This window comes from Ipomoea nil, unplaced genomic scaffold (assembly GCF_001879475.1).
Source record: "Ipomoea nil cultivar Tokyo-kokei standard unplaced genomic scaffold, Asagao_1.1 scaffold2036, whole genome shotgun sequence".
In the NCBI taxonomy this organism is placed as follows: domain Eukaryota; kingdom Viridiplantae; phylum Streptophyta; class Magnoliopsida; order Solanales; family Convolvulaceae; genus Ipomoea; species Ipomoea nil.
Window position 1 is genome coordinate 7,123,755 of NW_017618464.1, and position 17,620 is coordinate 7,141,374.

Sequence of the window (17,620 nt, forward strand, 5' to 3'; positions counted from 1 at the left end):
ACATTGCGAGGTAGTTCTCACTTCAATTTGTTGTGTGATTTGAATACTCTTTGTCACAAAATCTCTCAAGCAGTTAATATGGTTGGCTTTATTAATTATATTTTTTAAATTTTTTCATGGTATTAATAAAATACTTGGTAAATAAATATATAGCATTATTTTGTATTATAACTTTGATATTTAATTAGAAAAAAAGTGAACAAAAAAGATAATAGATAATGTAGTGAATATAATCAATTGATGAATTTGAATGTAAAAACTTTACATTTGAGAAAAATAAAGACAATATAACTATTGAAAATATTTCTTTTAATTAATTTATTGATAATTAATAATTTTTTTTCACTGAATAAAGATATTGTAAGGATAATGTAGCGAATATAATCAATTAATAAATTTGAATATAAAGAATTTTTATATTGAAGAAAAATAAAGACAATATAACTAATAAAATTATTTCTCTTATTTAATTTATTGATAATGAATATTTTTTTTTTTTTTTGAATAAAGGCATTGTGGACACATAATTATAAATTAAAGAAATGCATATGTATTATTTTTTGTTGTAACTACTAAATTATTATTTATATAATTTAATAAGAGTAAAATAAAGTACTAATTATGCCAACTTTGATTGGGATGAGGTTTGAACCTAAGACCTTTTTCTATTGAAATCAATGAGTAAGTTAACGGTGAACTAACGGCAATTCTTAAAATTTTAACGGAATTAGTAACAATGTGTGGGTATTTTAAGAAATTTTAGTGTAAAATTTAAATCTGATCAATCTTTCAATCAATCTGAGCCATTCATTTGATTAAAATCTGTGACCGCCATTTTTTTTACCCATTATAGGCCTAACTCTCTTGGGCTCTTATTAGTGTAGTAGATTTTCATTTGGTCATAGTATTATTGTGGCCTAATCATTTTTAGTCCTTCGTCAACAAAATCATGGAAATGTCGTTAAATACATAGACAATTTGATCTTTTTTATACAAAGTAAGTTGACCCGCTATATTTATATATATTTTTTTCGAAAAAAAATTCATAATTGAAGATGTAGATGCTCTTGTATTTACTATTTAACGATATTTAAACTTGTTTTGTTGTAAAAGATAAAAAATAATCATGTCACAATAATAGTAGGATCAAAAGTGGATATTCTGATAAAAAATGACTTAAAGTGGACTATCACCTATAAATGTAGGACAAAAATGAAATTAACTCAAAAAAAAAAAAAAGTTGAGAGATCAACGGCTTAAAACACGGGTTGGTCGGAGATTGGTGTAAAGAGAAGCACTAGATTGCAGCTCCCAGTCTGTCTCTCAGTAAAAGCTACAGAGTCTTCGAAATGACTTAGCAAGCCAGTCGTCTGACAAGAGAGGAGATCTGTCGAAAGAAATGGTATCAAAAAGTTTATAGCTTTTAATTTGTTTGTTTATTTCTCAAAATTAATTTTGATTTCTCTTTTAAGTTTTAATGAATGAATGGGTGATTGTGGTGTAATTTAGGGTCAATCAGCGAAACCGATCTCCGGCCCGGTTCCGGAATCGATGTATCCAACCCTAGCCTTCTTCATGCTTGCCGTTGGCCTCGCCGTCACTGCTTCCTTCTTCATGTTAGCCCTTCGATCTACTTGTTTGTTTTCAATTTATGATTTCTGCGTTCATTTTTAATGGTTTCTGTGCCTGTTTTCACACGTTTGGTTGCATCAAAATGCTATATATCCAGATTGACTGAAAACCTTGAGAATTGAATCTCGGTTTCTGAAAAAAGTACTTGTTTTCTTGGTATTTGTTCCGTAGAGTGAAAGTCTAAGTAGTAGACTAGCAAATCAGCCTACATCATAGCATCGATTGTTTCGTGTTGGAAGTAGAACTCATGTTTGATGAAACTTCAGAAAGGTTCGCAGATCACAGTTACTTATAAATTAGAACTCAATAGCTACAAGAGCCCTATATAAAATTATAAATACAATTCGAATGGTAAATAAATTTAACAGGGATGATGTCTTGCTATTCTATTCTAATCTAATCTTATAATAAGATGGCTGGAGATTCCAATTGTGTAAATGTTTTCTTTCAATTGATCGAACTCAAGTTACTGGTGGATATAACAGCCAAGACTGTAAGAATTCACCAATAGGAAGCATAGGGGAGGTACATGGAAACATGGATGAAATATTTGATTACCAAGTAAAATTCTGTAAGAGCATATATGCCTAGACTGTTAAATCTTGAAATTGAAAGGTAGTTTTAAGCTATATGAAGGAAAAAAATATATTCATTTTTCTACTTACTAGTGATCCTAGTAAGTGAATGTAAGTTCGTATTAGTGTGATCAAGTCTATATGAGAACATTATGCTTTGTGATTTTCATTACATACCAAAGAAAGGAAAATGTTGCATTATACTCTGCTTGGGCTAATAATGAAATGTGTAATAGAGAATTCCTTCTCAAGTCTAGGACTAATAGTTTTCTACATATTCTTATGAACCCTATACCTCGTGTAATCTAGTAATTATAATAATGCATTTTGCTATGCAGCTATGAAACTACTTCTTCTAGGAAGAACCGCAGCCTCGCAAAGGAGCTTACCACAGCGGCTGTGGCATCTGTATTCTTGGTATCTCATCAATAATTGATACTAGTACGAGGCTTCATTTTCTATCGCCTGCTCATCCTCAACTTTCTTTTTTCTCCGTGTAGGGTTTTGGATCGTTGTTCTTACTACTTGCCTCGGGAGTTTTTGTTTGATAGCTTGGAATGGAGCTGGGCAGAGTCTTGTTTTTCGAGTTTCTAAAAATTTTCTTTAGAACTTCATTTGATATGATAGAGTTTGAGGATAGCCTCTATAGAATTCCATCTCTGTTACATACTTTCCCTAGTATATGGACTTAATATGAACTTAGGGTCAGACATTGATCCCATAATACAATTCTATATTTTTTATTTAGGAGAAAGTCACAATTGTAACCCGTATGTGCATTCTGGGTAAAGCTTGCCTTGTGATCCTAGTTGAAAAATATCACTAGGAGGTAAGACAGCCTAGGTTGTCATAGTTAATAGACCGTTCCTACCTGACTTGAACCATAATACCATTCTAGGAAATGGGAAGCATCTCAATTTTTTATTATATTTTCCAACATGAAAAGCTATGTCTCAAAATTTTATTATATTTTCCAATTTCCATTTTCATTATGCAGAAAACATGGATCGGAGGGGAAAAACAGATTATACTGAAAAAAGCAATACTGTTCATCCACGTTTTTCATTGTTAGAGTGTGATTTTTTTTCAAAATATTGACCAGCTTTACATAGTTGAAAGAAAAATTAGAAACTGTTATCCATTTTCCATTGTTTAATTATTATTTCTTCCCAATTTTCCACATACTCAAATAATTATTTAAAACATAACACCAGAAAAGAAGAAATAAAAACATGGGAATGATGTCATGGGTGGCAGATGTATGTGTGATGTGTGTATGTTTTCCAGGAGAAAAAGGTGGCACTACCAAACAAACACACTTTTTGTCGTCCCATTAAGGCTGACAGCACCGCCACCTTTTCCACCACGTCACCGCCTTCCTTCCCCCCGTGTCTCCATGCCCATTTCCCCATTCTTATTATTTTACCTATTTTCCCCCTCATCTGCGCTTACAGCCTTACAGCTTACTCTGTATGTTGGGTTACAACTATGAACAATGCTTAGAACATTCTCCAGATGCTCTATCTGATCGGGACGTGAAGATTCTTGAAATTCTCTGTCAGGTCGGGAGGTGAAGACTTTTGAAATTGAAGATTCAACCTTTTGAAAATAATGAATATCCGAATTTAAAGCTATGCATTTACGCGGGCCACAAAATTATTCCCTCCATTGACATGGACACATAGTTAGAATGTGATGTTTATAATATGATGGAAATACTATTTGCATTTGTAAGAGCATACATTATGTCCTATGAAACATGATTCTAGTATTCGATTCTTGCTAACACTTTAATCATCAAATCTATTACATCAAATTTGAGTATTCTTAGTGCGATATAATTTACCTCTCTTATGAAATAGGATGGTAAATATCTAGTGACAAACAAGGTAGGTAAGCATGGTGTAGGATTACATAGGTGATAGGCAACCGCAATCAATCAAATTGGTCGGCAGATTTTCTCGTAAATAAAAATATACTCCGTATATAGTAAAAGCATACAAGTATGGCGATGATAGTAATATGTGCAATTATTTTTGTGTATTAAATTGAAAAATAATGTTTTTTTATTTTAAATTTGGAAATAATTTTGTGAATTGAAAAGATTTGGTTTTAGCCTTCGTTGTTAATCATTTCCATAAATAAATACATAAAACTAATCAAATTAAGTTTCAAATGGGTCCGAATTTACAGGGCGTTTGGTTGGAGGGGGGGAATTATGTGAGAAAAGAATTGTAATTCCATGGGAGTTGAATTACTGGGAATAAAGTGAGAATTTAAATTCCAGTGTTTGGTTGATAGGAATAGAATTACTGGGAATTTCAATTCCAATGTTTGGTATGCATGGGAATTGAAAGGGAATAAGTAGTATAAAGTAAAAAATGTCCATTATTGTTGTTAGACATTAATTTTAGGTTAAAAAAGTAAGGGATAATTTTGACTCATCACTATCTTTTTTTCCCAGGAATTAAAATACCAGGGGGGACATGGGATTTTAATTCCATGAAAATGGGGGAATTGCAATTCCTTCCTCCAACCAAACTACGAAATTTAATGGCCTTTGGAATTAGGTGGGAATTAAGTGGGCAGAGAATTTAAAATCCCTCCAACCAAACGCCCTGTTAGAGATGATTCACCTCACGTTTCATTTGAATAATGAGATTAATTAAAAAAAGGAAATAGAATTAATCGTGTTTTAATAAGCAGCAATCGCCTCATCTACCACCACGTCATCTACCCAGTCAAATCCCTTACACGTGGCCCGTAAACGCACTATAAATATAACGTGTGGAGTGGTTACACGCATAATGGACCTTCTCTACTCTCTACTCTCTACTCCGCTGTCAGTTGCTTGCCGCGAAGTTTCTCTCTCTAAAACGGCCTCGTGTAAATCTCTCTTTCTCTCTCTATAATGTGTCGGAGATTTCTCAGTCATTGCACTGAGCTCTCGATTTCATAGGAATTCTAAAAGTTATCTCTCTGGAGGAATGGAGAAGAAGGAGGTGAATGTGAAGAGGCAAGGGAGTGAGGCCGGCGACGCCGTCAAGCGGCCGAAAATGGCGGCGATTTGTGACGTCGGTGAGGCGGCGGAGGACGGGGAAGATATGATGGCGTGGTTAACGCTGGACGACGAGGCAATGACGGAGTTATCTGAGCTTTTGGACTCGGAGACGTCGTCGCAGCAGCAGGGTTGCAGAGTGAGGTTCATCGAGGACCCGTATTCGCCGCCGGTGATTTTCCAGTCCTCGGCGGCTTACATTACCATCAACGGCAACGAGGAGTCCTGCGGTTCGTCGTTTTCCGACTTGGATTCCTCCATGATGGCCAGCATCGACATGGGCGGCGTCACGGGGGTGCTCGGAGGGTGGTCTAAGAAGGAGAAAGGCTGCGCGTGGGGGCCCGACGCTGACGAGGCGCGTGGGTGGATGGTCGAGAACGATGCTTTGGAAACGGAAAGACTTCTTGTCAACGACACGTACGGCTGTGATTGGTCTAACCGTTGGATCGACGATGGCGATCATACTGACGATTCTATTTGGACTAACTTTCTGGGTGACATGTGAAAAGTGCTCCGTATTTCTTTTTACACAGCGTGGGGTCATCTGTAATTATCTGAAAGTATAAGGACCAAATCGGAAACCCTCCTCGGGGATTTTGTGGATTTTGCGGGGGTTCTACTGTTCTAGAACCAGTGATCTTGAAATTGAAGAAAAAAAAAAGTTGTAGATTAGGGACTAGAGAGGCAAAGTGAATGAAGTGAAGATTACTCGTTTTGTCCTTTTGGCATTTTCATAAGAATTCTTTTTTTCTTCTTCTAATATTTTGGTTCGTTTTTCCCCCTTTTTCTTTACAAAAAGAAAAGGTGAAATGATGAATGACAAGCCTAGTAAACAGAAGTTTCAATGGACATATAAATGTCATTCAAGATTTGTGCTTTGTCTTTCACTCTTCCAACATTTTTAGTGGTAAATTTCATGCTTGATTGAAGAATGTATGAATGTGTTTATTAATCGAAAAATGTATATTAAAAAAAAAAGAAATTAAATAATGCATTTAAAAATAGTAAAAGAAAAGAAATATGGAAAATTGTGATACCAGAAAATGATATATGTATTTTCATGGAGTATAATTCTCGTCGTGTGTACAAATTTTATTTTATTGGATTAATAAAAGTGAATGAATAAAAATAGTGGCTCACTTTGTTGTTTAAATCAATCAAAGGATGACAATTCAGTAGAAAGTGAGAAGTATATTTACTATTACTTAATTATACCTATATTGTAGACTCAATTCACGATTTATTATTATATGCATATTTTCACCTTTGATTAATGTGTAAAGTGACAGTTTTAATCCATTACTAACAAATTCTATTAAAATTATCAATGCACTTGCCAAGCACCTTGTGCTCAGATGGCATGTAGTGACCTCTTTCATATGGGATGTAATTGAGTTAGTAGCTTTCAAATAATAATAATAATAATAATAATAATAATAATAATAATAATAATAACAACATTGCACTTCAAATTCTCAAATTATTGAAGGACATATTAATCATTTTATAGATTTTTCTCAAATTTCTTTAACTAAATCTTTATATATACCGATTTTCTTCATTTGTAATGAAGAATTGCTACATTTTAAAAATTTATAAACATGTATATACTTATCTTTAGTTTCAAAGCTAAATGTCAATTTACTAGTCAAAAAATAAATTTATCTTTTTCTAAATAATAAAGGTGATATTTATATGCATTGTTTCATATTTATATGTGCGTAATATATTGCTAATATATTTTATTTATTATGTTTTTGTTTCTTACATATATTCTTGAAGAGCATTTAAGCAAAATGGATGTTCAAATAACACTTATTGATTTGTATATGTATATTCATATTAGTTTTTCATATTAACATTTCTTTATTTGAGCAAACTATTTCATAAAATTTTGTTAATATCTGTCAATGATTTAATATGCTTGTCTTTTGTGATGTCTTGTTGTAAATGAAAAATTAAAAATATGATATTAGTATAACCATTGCTCTCTTTATTTATTTATATTTTGAAAATGGAAATGACATATGAATTGAAAGTGCTTATATATTGAAGACTCAATCAAATTTATTGACATATATAAAAACAACAACGTACTTAAATTTGTAATATTTATTTCAACTAGCAGTATTTAGTAAACTTAGAAACCAAAATAATTTTGAAATTTTAACTACACTTCAATGGCAAAAAAAAAAAAAAGTGTTTATCAGGTAAATTGCACAAATTAAAACCAAACACAATCTCCTACAAGGAGTCAAACTTGTACTTACTAAGTCAACTATCAAACCAAATTGATTAGGGTTATCTTCAACAAAAACTAATCCCTATGCTTAAGCATAACAGCTTTTATTCCTTGAATTATCAATGAGTAAAGTGTGCTTTTGACTTATCGTTTAACGAGTTTGTTAAAATTTACCATTTATTGTATTAAGTAATTTTTTATTTAAAATTCAGGTTTAATTTACCATTTTTTTTTTTTCATTTGGAAGGTTGTGAGTTCGAGCCTCAGTGGATGCGTTATTAGCTCTTTGTGTTTTAGTAGGTTGAGAAAGTATATGAACAGATACTACAATGTAATAGAGCTAGTAGCATTCAAAAAAAAAAAAAAAAAACTTCAAACTTAAAGGTACTACTCTTATCCTAGGAGACTGATAGATGAAGGGAATCGCATAATGTGCTTCAACTAGCTGACAGTCCTCCAAATGAACGTTTACTGGCATCCACAACAAAACTAAACTCATATTTCCCTTTTGTTTTTGTTCATTGGTTGTATTTAAATCTTGTACGCGGCGGCTAACAAACAACTTTTATGAATTTTGCTTTCATTGTTTATCAATAAAATGGATATAAGTAATCTATGTTTATGTGTTTTTGTCACTAAATTGTGGAGTTAAAGAGTGGCTCGATGGAAGAAAATGAAAAATTCATTATTAACCTCTATCAACTAAAATTTTTAAAATGTAATGAAAAATTTTAAGATAATTATTTAGAGAAAGACCAAGAGTGTTTCATGATGTCTATAATATAAAGGTTAAATATACTATTACTCTATAATTCTGATGAAGAGAGAAACGTAAGCTTTGCATTGATGGATGGAAGACGTTAGAAGTACAGAATGAATGAACTCGAACAAGCAGAGCGCAACTCCCTCTTATATTATGGAGGGAGAAGCGGTTGACAAGCGATTACAACGAAATTATAAATGAAATTACAGTGTTACCCTTTCAACTTATCAGAAGTGCTATTGTGATCCTTCATCAAATTCAAAGGACCAACATTGTAATTTTCTCTTTGTCATATATCATACAAATTGGAAATTTGGAATGCAAAAGCCATTCAATAAATAAGTGGATGATAGTTGCAATAAATATAAATTGTTGAAAGCTATGTTTAAAGCCTTCTAGGCGTTCTAGCCAATCTTGAATAATTTTCAATGGTAGGTGCTTATGTGCATTTTGTGGACAATACGTTCAATACGGCCAAGATTGGTCAAAATTTTATTTATTTATTTTTGGTGTACTAAATAAATTTCACTACCAGGACTATGTGGTCTAATGGTACCCGGGTTGAACTTTCATTTGGAAGATTATGTGTTTGAGCCTTAGTGGAGGCGTTATTGGTTCTTTGTGTTTCAGTAGGTTGAGAAAGTATATGAACAGATACTACAATGTAATCCGTTGGTGAAAAATAAATAATAATCCAATAAAATAAGATTATTATTTTTTCTGGAAAAGAACGATCACTCTTTCCTACCTCCCAAAAGTGCTAGGAGCGAGATAAAACTTGCTGTGATTCAATGTTTACACCCAAACAAGGGATTACAAGATTATGAACACAGTAGGCTTAAGAAAGGGGTAGAAGCAAAGAGCCCCCACCCCCCATGAGTGCCTCTATGCTATACAATTTTATAAGCTTTAAAAAAGCTCTTGTATAAATAGGGGGGCAAATCCTCTTTTCAAGCCAATGTGGGACAAAAACTCACTTTTTCCCTTCATTTTTTGAACTCAATGGGTCTACTTTGAGAATCAATATCTCATTCACCCATTATCCGTTTTGAGCGTACAATATATCAATCTCTTCGTCTCACTACGAAGAATCCGAATCCACTTTGACCCGACCCAAATCGGAAGTGGACCCCACTGATAATTGTACCACAAAATAGCCACTTAACATGCCATTTTATGTCATTTTAAGCTATTTTTTTCAACAGTAAATTATATAGGATATGTGAATCGACTAGAAAGACTTTATACGTTCGAGTTTGTCTAAGAGAATGTTAAGATAAAAAAATTAAATTCATGATCTTTTGATATGAGAATTAGACATAATTCACACACTGTTGCTATCGAGGTTTGAACATTAATCTCTTCTCCTAAATACTAACTATTGAACCAATGAACTAAGCCTGTACCGACACATATATCACTTAATTATACGATTAATTGCATAATAAATTGTGATATATATGAACATGTTTTTTTTTTGTTTTTTTTTTTGTTTTTTTTTTTATTTTTTTATTTTTTTTTAAGTAAATCATGCTTTATTAATAAAAGGCCGAAGCCAATACAAAGTCCAAGGGGTTAGGCCACAGACGACCAAAACCCACTAACTAACACTAAGCTAGAAAATAAAAACGAGATTACATAACGAGGCCCCCGGGGCTATACCATACATGCCCCAGGTCCCATGCTAGATGACTAACACTAGACCAAAGACTATGATGAAAGGAAAGTCACAAAATAAACGCCCGATGAAATAGGAATGCGAATATAACCCAACTCAAGTAGACTGAGGTGCTGCTCCAATCATGTACTCCGAAGGCTCAAGTAGCAAGGATAGATGCCTCGCGTGTTACACACGTGGCCCCTCCCAGCCAGTTGCACTACAGCGGCTACACACCATAATGCCGCCTAGCCGGGCTGCACCACAATTGTAACACCTCCCGGAGCGCTATTGACTGCCCTGTAGAACATGCCATACAACAGATAATGCAGAGATAATAATAGCACGCAGGACAAATTATATACAGCTAACATGTTTGAATACCACTAAGGAGTAGACCTATTCAAGTAAATGGAACCTAAAGTGGGTGACTCCGTCAACCACGATAGTCTAAGACTTGCTATTCATGCTTTTGATATTTTATCATCAAAATTTATAAAACATATTTTCAACATTATCAATAAATTCAGTGGTGAACGAAAATTTAAGTGTATGAATGGAAGTATATGAATTCTAACACCATCTTACATTATTTATTTCGTGAATAATCAAAATTGCTACAATGTTACAAAGTTCAATGTATATTTTATAACTTTTAATCATATGTTTAATCATACAAAATTAAGAGACCACACATGTTTATTTTTTCGTAGTTGAAATTAAGGAAGTTTGTTTTAAGAATTAAGATGATGTACTAAAAAAAAAAAAAGATAACGTGTTTTGTGAAAATAGTGACATAAATCTTGGTCAAACACTATTAAAACGTAGCACACTTGTGGAAGGCCGTCTCAGGGATAAAGTGTCGCTTGGGTCGAGTCAATATGCAAATATAATACTAGAAAATATAATATTAAATTATGAATAAAATGTTTGTTACTTATAAAAGAAAACATAATACTTTTGAGGGCAAATGTAATACTTTTATATTTTGATGTAAAATTGTAAAAGTATTTTTTTTTTTTATCAAAAGTATTACATTTTCCCTTATAAGATAACATTATTTCGAGGGAAATTCGTTCCTTATACTCACTCTGTCCCATTTTATCTATCATACTTACTATTTATTGGTCAAACCAATTCTTTTTTATTTGTTTATTTTCTTTAGTATTTTTACTTATTTTTAAATTTAATTTTTTGTATTTAATAATACTTTTAGTGTAATTTTTAAATATATAAATTTCATATACTAATACTAAACTTAATATTATGAAAAATTGAATTAAAAATAACTTCAGTCAAACCTTGTTAATTGAATCAGACACATAAAATGGGACGGAGTGAATAACATTTCTTACTTCATTCCAACATTCAACTTGACATGACATTGACAAATCGTTATACCCTGCACCACACTGTGCGCCCCGCGCCTCCCAAAACGACGTCGTTTTGGGAGGCGCGGGGGTAGGAAGTTGACATGATTATGTATATTTGTTTATACAATTATGTATATTTTTTATTATGTACATTTTTTATACAATTATGTACATTTTTTTATACAATTATGTACATCCGTATCAGGAAATTTTTGTGTATTATGTTAAGAGTTGATGTGTATTATGTTAAAATTTATGTTTATTATGTATTATGTTAGATTATGTGTATTATTTTTTAAAAAAGAGTATGTGTATTTTGTTATATAATTATGTACATTCATGTATACAATTATGTGTATTCTAGTATAACATTATGTACATGCGATTTTTTTAAAGGAAAATTAATTGTCAAACACTGGGTAGCGAATTTTTTTTTTTAAAAAAATAAAATTGAAACGACGTCGTTTTGCATGCAACACGTGCCGTGGTGTAGGATATAAATTGACGACATTGACCGAGCACGGAATCCCACAGATCCATTAATTCTAATTCACAAATCACAATCCAGTTTCATGAAGCCCAACCCAATAAGAATAGCCCAATTTCATTTTTATGTGGACATACTTTTGGGATTGATCCATATGGATCAAAAACTCTAAAATGAGTGAAGTATTGGAATTTGGCCCATTTCACTCTTTCTTGACAACAAAATATTGCGGAGTATGTAAAATTATTTTAAAAGTAAAATCATAAAAAAAAAAAAAAATTAAAAAGCCAATAATATGTAAATATTTTTAGTCAATTATTTTCCTTTTTTTTTTTTTGTTATAAAAAAAAAAAAGTGAGAGAGAAAAGGATTCCCTGGATGATATGAAACACAAAGTGTTGTACTGTGTGGTCTGGGATTGATGCCAAAACAAGAGTATAAAGATTGGTAACAGTGGGGTCTGGTGTCCAACCTCCATTCTAACAATTACAAACACACAAGATTTGGGATGTCCAAATACTTTCAATTATGGATTTACTGATAATGACCTCACAGCCAACACTTATTGTTTTCCCAAGCTTCCTTTATTCACACAAAGGTTAAAATTCATTTTCTTTGGAATAAAATCTTTTACCACCTATTTCATCATCTAGGCCTTTCCTTTCATATCTTGTCACGGTGTTGAAAATGGTTATATATAAATGTGTATGGACAAGCATGTGATGTACATTGCACTATGCTTATTCACTCCTGTTGTAAGTTAAACACGTTTAACCACAGAGTTGAATTATATCTTACTTAAAACTAATTGGTGATAAGTAGGTGGACATTAACCATTTAACCACATTCCTCCACACCACGTCTCGAATCGAGCAGGGACTGAACACATCCAACCCGACCGACGCCCAACAATTCCCTCTCAGCACCTGTCGCAACCTTTGAACACCAAGCCCAAGTGCGCAGCATGCTGACTCGGTCTTTAGCCTTTGCACCCGTCATCCCCACCCTGGGATTGGACTTTGCCCAACCTGCGCCCATATCTCATCTAGGACTGGACTCGACTTTTCCCTCGCTATCGATTCGAGCCCGTGACCTAGACTCTGATACCCATTGTTGGATCTTAACATTGCACTATGCTTACTTCCTACTGGATCAATAATTGTTGTAAGTCAAGCATGCTTAACTACAAATTTCTTTGACTATCTAGTTGTCATATCTTACTTAAAACACATTGGTGATATGTACGTTGACATTAACCATTTAACAACATCCCCTATAGTAAGCCACAGTGCCACATCTTGAATCGAGTAAAGACTGAACTCGGCCAACCCGACTGATGCCCGACACCCAGTATTTTTTAATTTAAACTTTTTCTTTTCAAAATAAATTTATTTATTATTTGATTCAAGAAAACTAAAATAAAATAACATAAAAGTAAAATAATTGAGTAGCAGTCTCGTACAGGCAGAAGACAGAATGGGTATGATCAGCAGATGACAGTGCATGATGAACTGAAACACACAGAGCCCTATTATGAGGGCAAATCATAAATTTTCTTTTAAAAAAAATTAGTGAACAATAATCTTTTCCATCTAAATATCATATTAAAATTTTAAATTCAAATATTGTAAATAAAACGTTTATTCTTAGAGTTCTCCTAAACGAGATTTCAGTAATAATTCAATTTCAAATGAACAAAAATTCAATATAATTATTAGATACTTTTAAAATAATGAAAAGATCCTATTCACTAGATTACCTTAACCTATAAGTTTCTTTATTTTCCAGTTTAATTAGTTGGAGGGATACCTTTTATAATGGACTGCTTTAACATAAAGTAAGGTTTGATACCAATGAGATAATATAGTTAATTACTTGTTCAAATATTCTCCTCAATTTTGATTGCCAATTGGTCCAAAATGGAAAAGTTATTATGATTTGGTAACAATAAATAAATAAAAAGGTAGGACACCACTTCAAGTAATTAAAATTATGGCTTATTTTAATGGGGTTGCAGCTTTGACACAACTGTTCATGAACAAGGAATAACAGACTTATGCCGAGTGAGTAAAGTATCATTCACTTGTCGAAAAAATTAAAACTCGTCAATATATATTGTTAGGTGTCGACGGTGTTCAGTTCTTGCTCGATTCGAGACGTAGCGCTGTGGTTTACCATAGAGGGATATGGTTAATGGTTAATGTCCACCTACCTTATCACACTGGTTTTAAGTATGATATGACAACCAAATAGCCAAATAACTAGCATTTACAGGATGAGAGACCTCCTAGGAAGTAAGTATAGTGTAACACTAAGTTAATTAAATACCTTTTAGTCGAGTCTGTTATACAAAATCTTTTTAATGCAATTTATATTTCCTGTATCTTTTGTACATTGGTATGAAACTTGATGAAGTTTAGTAATATTGTTATTGTCAAGTTTCTACTTTCTTTATTATCTCTTCTTGCGGGTTGTTCTTGTTCCATTCTCCAACAACCCATTTTATGCTTGGATATACTCATAATTTATTTATTTATTTATTTATTTTTTTCTGCCAAACAATTAACATAATGATTATTGTCAAATCTGGCGGCTGACCACCGTAATAGGACAGTTATAAACCTATTAATTATGGCTCAGTACCAGAGAGTAATAAGTAGTGGAGAGTTAATCCCAGAAAAGAAGCTAGCACTGCTATTAATTGAGATGATTATGATGATAATTTGGGTAAAATGTTTGAATCTCACTGCTCAACATATAATATATAAATATAAATGTACAATTCAACTGAAGCACATGCTTCAAATTTGATATAAAAGTCAATCTTATAACAAAAGGAGACTATGATCAATGTGTTGCTTGAAACTCATCAAAAGTAACCGGATCGTACAAACATATAATGTATAAACATAAATATGCAATCCAACTCGCTTTGAAAGGGGGTATTAGAGACTTGAAGAGGTGTGATTAGTGTGAAATTCAGATTGATTAATGGGAGATTATTGAAACCCCAGAAGAGTGGTAAAAAGACACATCAGATGTCCATTCCAGCTTTTCTGGGGAAGAACCTTGGCAATTTGCAAATGGAGTCCTGAATGAACAGCTTTACTGATTTGACCACTCAATTTTCAATGAATAGTTCACAGTCCAAAATCAATTTCAAAAGAAAATATAAATGCATATATATATATCTGCAGATTGTGACATCCTTGAAAAGCCCAAGATCCCCCCACTGTATCAGATAATGAAAAATACAGAAAACCATGAATTATATAGCCAGCCACCCATCCATAGTCCATATCACCATAGCCTTGAAAAGCCAAAAGCCCCCTTTGTCTCACCTCACAAAAGAACAAGATTTATGCATGCTAAATACCCCATGATTTATTCAAATATTGATTATTGGTGTATAAAATATGCTGATTTATGTCTGCACTTCCACAATATTGAATATACTAGCAAAGGAGATGCAATAAACAAAAATTGGCAGATCAGTTGGTTCCTGTGTGATAGATTGTGGCGAGGACAAAGGCAAGAGCAATACAGGAATTGGAAGAAACTTGTTTAATTCATTCATCAGTACATTAGGGAATGGGAAAAGGACCATCTTTCTAAATGAATTGTAGAAAATTAAATATGGAAAAAATAACCTAATTATTATCTTATATAGTGCAATAACATAAGCATTAAGCAAACTTTTTTTTTTTTTTTTTTTTTTTTGTTTTAGTTTCATACACCAATGCAGTAGTGTTGGAGAAGCCTATTGGCTTCCCTAATGCCACTAAAATAAGCACCATGGGTTGTTGAATAATGGGTTCTGTGTGTTGCTTCCCCTGCAAATAGAATTTGAAGAGGATTGTTACCTTTGGCTGGCAATGGCTCAGCCATGGTGTCCAAATCATCTCCACTTGACCCAACAGCTACATAGCTATATGATCCCAAGAAGAGTGGATCACTCCCCCATTTGGTCTTCAAAACCTTGACAAACTTGAAACAATTTGAGGTTTCTGCAGAGGAATCTGTGTGTCCAGTCATGAAGGAATCTGGTAAGAAGTTTGAGATTGTGGTTGAGACCCCATCAATGATGTCTTCATCACTGAGAGATTCAAGTTGCAGGGCTTCTTTGCCAGCAAACCACAACAAGATGACACTTGAATTGGTGTAAATTGGGCGCAGAGTGGCTATTCTCCTCATCCACCATGGCTGCCTTAACTTTGGGGGGTCTGATTGGTGGAATGCCATTTGCAGGTTTGGGAAGTTTGTGGGGTTTTGCCCAAGTTGCAAGAACAGCTTGTTCACAACCCCAAAACCAAGTCTTGAAATTGCTTCAGCTTTGAAGCTGGGAAGTGGAGGATCAAACAAACCGGGGTCTTCGCGAATTCCTTGTTTCAGAACTCCCAATGAGACTGTGATAATCACATGATCAGCATACATGATTGATCCATCCACAAAATGCAGCTTCACTGGCCTACCACCATCAGGGCTCCATCCAATTCTGGCAACTTTCCTGCCTAATTGGATCAAACCAGATGGCAATACAGATGCCAAGGACTCAATTATGCTCAAGTAGCCTTTGGCAATGGTGATTTCTTCCCCTGGGAACATCCTGTACTCACTCTCTGCATTGAAATCAAGATTCTGCAAATCATCAGCTGAGGTGTAAGTCCTTTGGGTGTTCTCAAACATTGCAAAAATGGCTTCTTCTAGTGATTTTCTGGTCCACCCTCCAAACCCCAGCCTCACCATATCTTCCTCTTTCCTTGATTCCCAATATGCAGCAAGCCCTTTTCTAAGAAAAGAACCAACACTCACACTTTCATGGCAGCCACCATTCTTTATACACCACCCATTTGAAGACTTTTCAGCTTCCATGGCTTTACCCTGAGCAAAATTCATGAGCTTTGTGAAAAGGGTGTATATGGGCTCAACCATAGATGAGCTAAGCTCATATCCACCTTCTGCAATGGTCACTGCCTCCTCTGAAGACCCATCCATACACTCCCATGGCTGTTCAGACTTGAGAGAATTGATTTCTTGAGCAATCCTGTAAACTGGGCTGCCCCCAATTCCATGGATCCAAGTAGCACCCATCTCAATCCTATCACCACCAAACTCTGAGGTGTTAATCCTCCCACCAATCCTGTTCCCTGCCTCCAACACACACACCTCAAACACCTCTTTTGAGCCTGCAGCTGTGTAGAGCTTGTTTGCTGCTGTGAGCCCAGCCATTCCTGCTCCAATTATCACAACTTTTGGTTTCTTGCTCACCATCTTCTTCTTTCCTCTTTTCTTTCTTTTTGGCTCTCTTGTGAGTTTCACTCAGACAAATGACAGAACACGTACAAGACAGAAAAAAGAGAAACAAATTTATGAGGAGAGGTGAGGTGAGTTTGATTTACTCAACAAGTTTTCAAATATATAAGGAGTAACATCCTGCCTTTGCCTTAAACGAATTCAATTTTTTCCCCATCTTATTCTACATTGTTTATCACTCTAATAAAGACATGCCTATACTTTTCTTGATCCCTTCCCCAACTTGTATTTCTCTATTCAAAACATTGCACTCTAATCTTGAAATTTCCTACTCCTATTCTAAAGACTTGGTGAAGGTTAATTGCCTCAGCCGACAAATGTTTGATTGGAATGAAGGAATTAGGAGAAAAAAAAAATTGTAATTCAGTGAAAAAAGAATAAGATAGAATAAAGTAGGTATAAAAATTGGTGACTCAATAGATCTTTGCTCAAGGAGCCCCCTTCATTTTTGTTGGTGAGACTAATCCCTGGTCATTTTTCTGAACTTTCACCTCTATGACTAGTTGAACTATCCATACGG

The 17,620-nt window shown here is 33.8% G+C and overlaps 3 protein-coding genes across 3 annotated transcripts; 2 read left to right on the forward strand and 1 right to left on the reverse strand.

The window, feature by feature from the left end:
* Nucleotides 1-1,270: 1,270 nt before the first annotated feature.
* On the forward strand, nucleotides 1,271-3,144 carry LOC109148084 (transmembrane protein 258-like). Its single transcript, XM_019295854.1, has 4 exons — nucleotides 1,271-1,402; nucleotides 1,510-1,616; nucleotides 2,546-2,624; nucleotides 2,708-3,144. The coding sequence occupies exons 1-4, from the start codon at nucleotides 1,400-1,402 to the stop codon at nucleotides 2,753-2,755; spliced, it is 237 nt and encodes a 78-aa protein (XP_019151399.1). The 5' UTR covers nucleotides 1,271-1,399; the 3' UTR covers nucleotides 2,756-3,144.
* Nucleotides 3,145-5,194: 2,050 nt separating this feature from the next.
* LOC109147871 lies at nucleotides 5,195-5,770 on the forward strand. The gene has a single exon (XM_019295530.1). It carries the CDS (start codon nucleotides 5,195-5,197, stop codon nucleotides 5,768-5,770), a length of 576 nt encoding a protein of 191 aa, XP_019151075.1.
* A 9,564-nt stretch (nucleotides 5,771-15,334) lies between these two features.
* On the reverse strand, nucleotides 15,335-17,377 carry LOC109148083 (probable polyamine oxidase 5). Its single transcript, XM_019295853.1, has one exon. It carries the CDS (start codon nucleotides 17,056-17,058, stop codon nucleotides 15,517-15,519), a length of 1,542 nt encoding a protein of 513 aa, XP_019151398.1. The 5' UTR covers nucleotides 17,059-17,377; the 3' UTR covers nucleotides 15,335-15,516.
* Nucleotides 17,378-17,620: the final 243 nt, after the last annotated feature.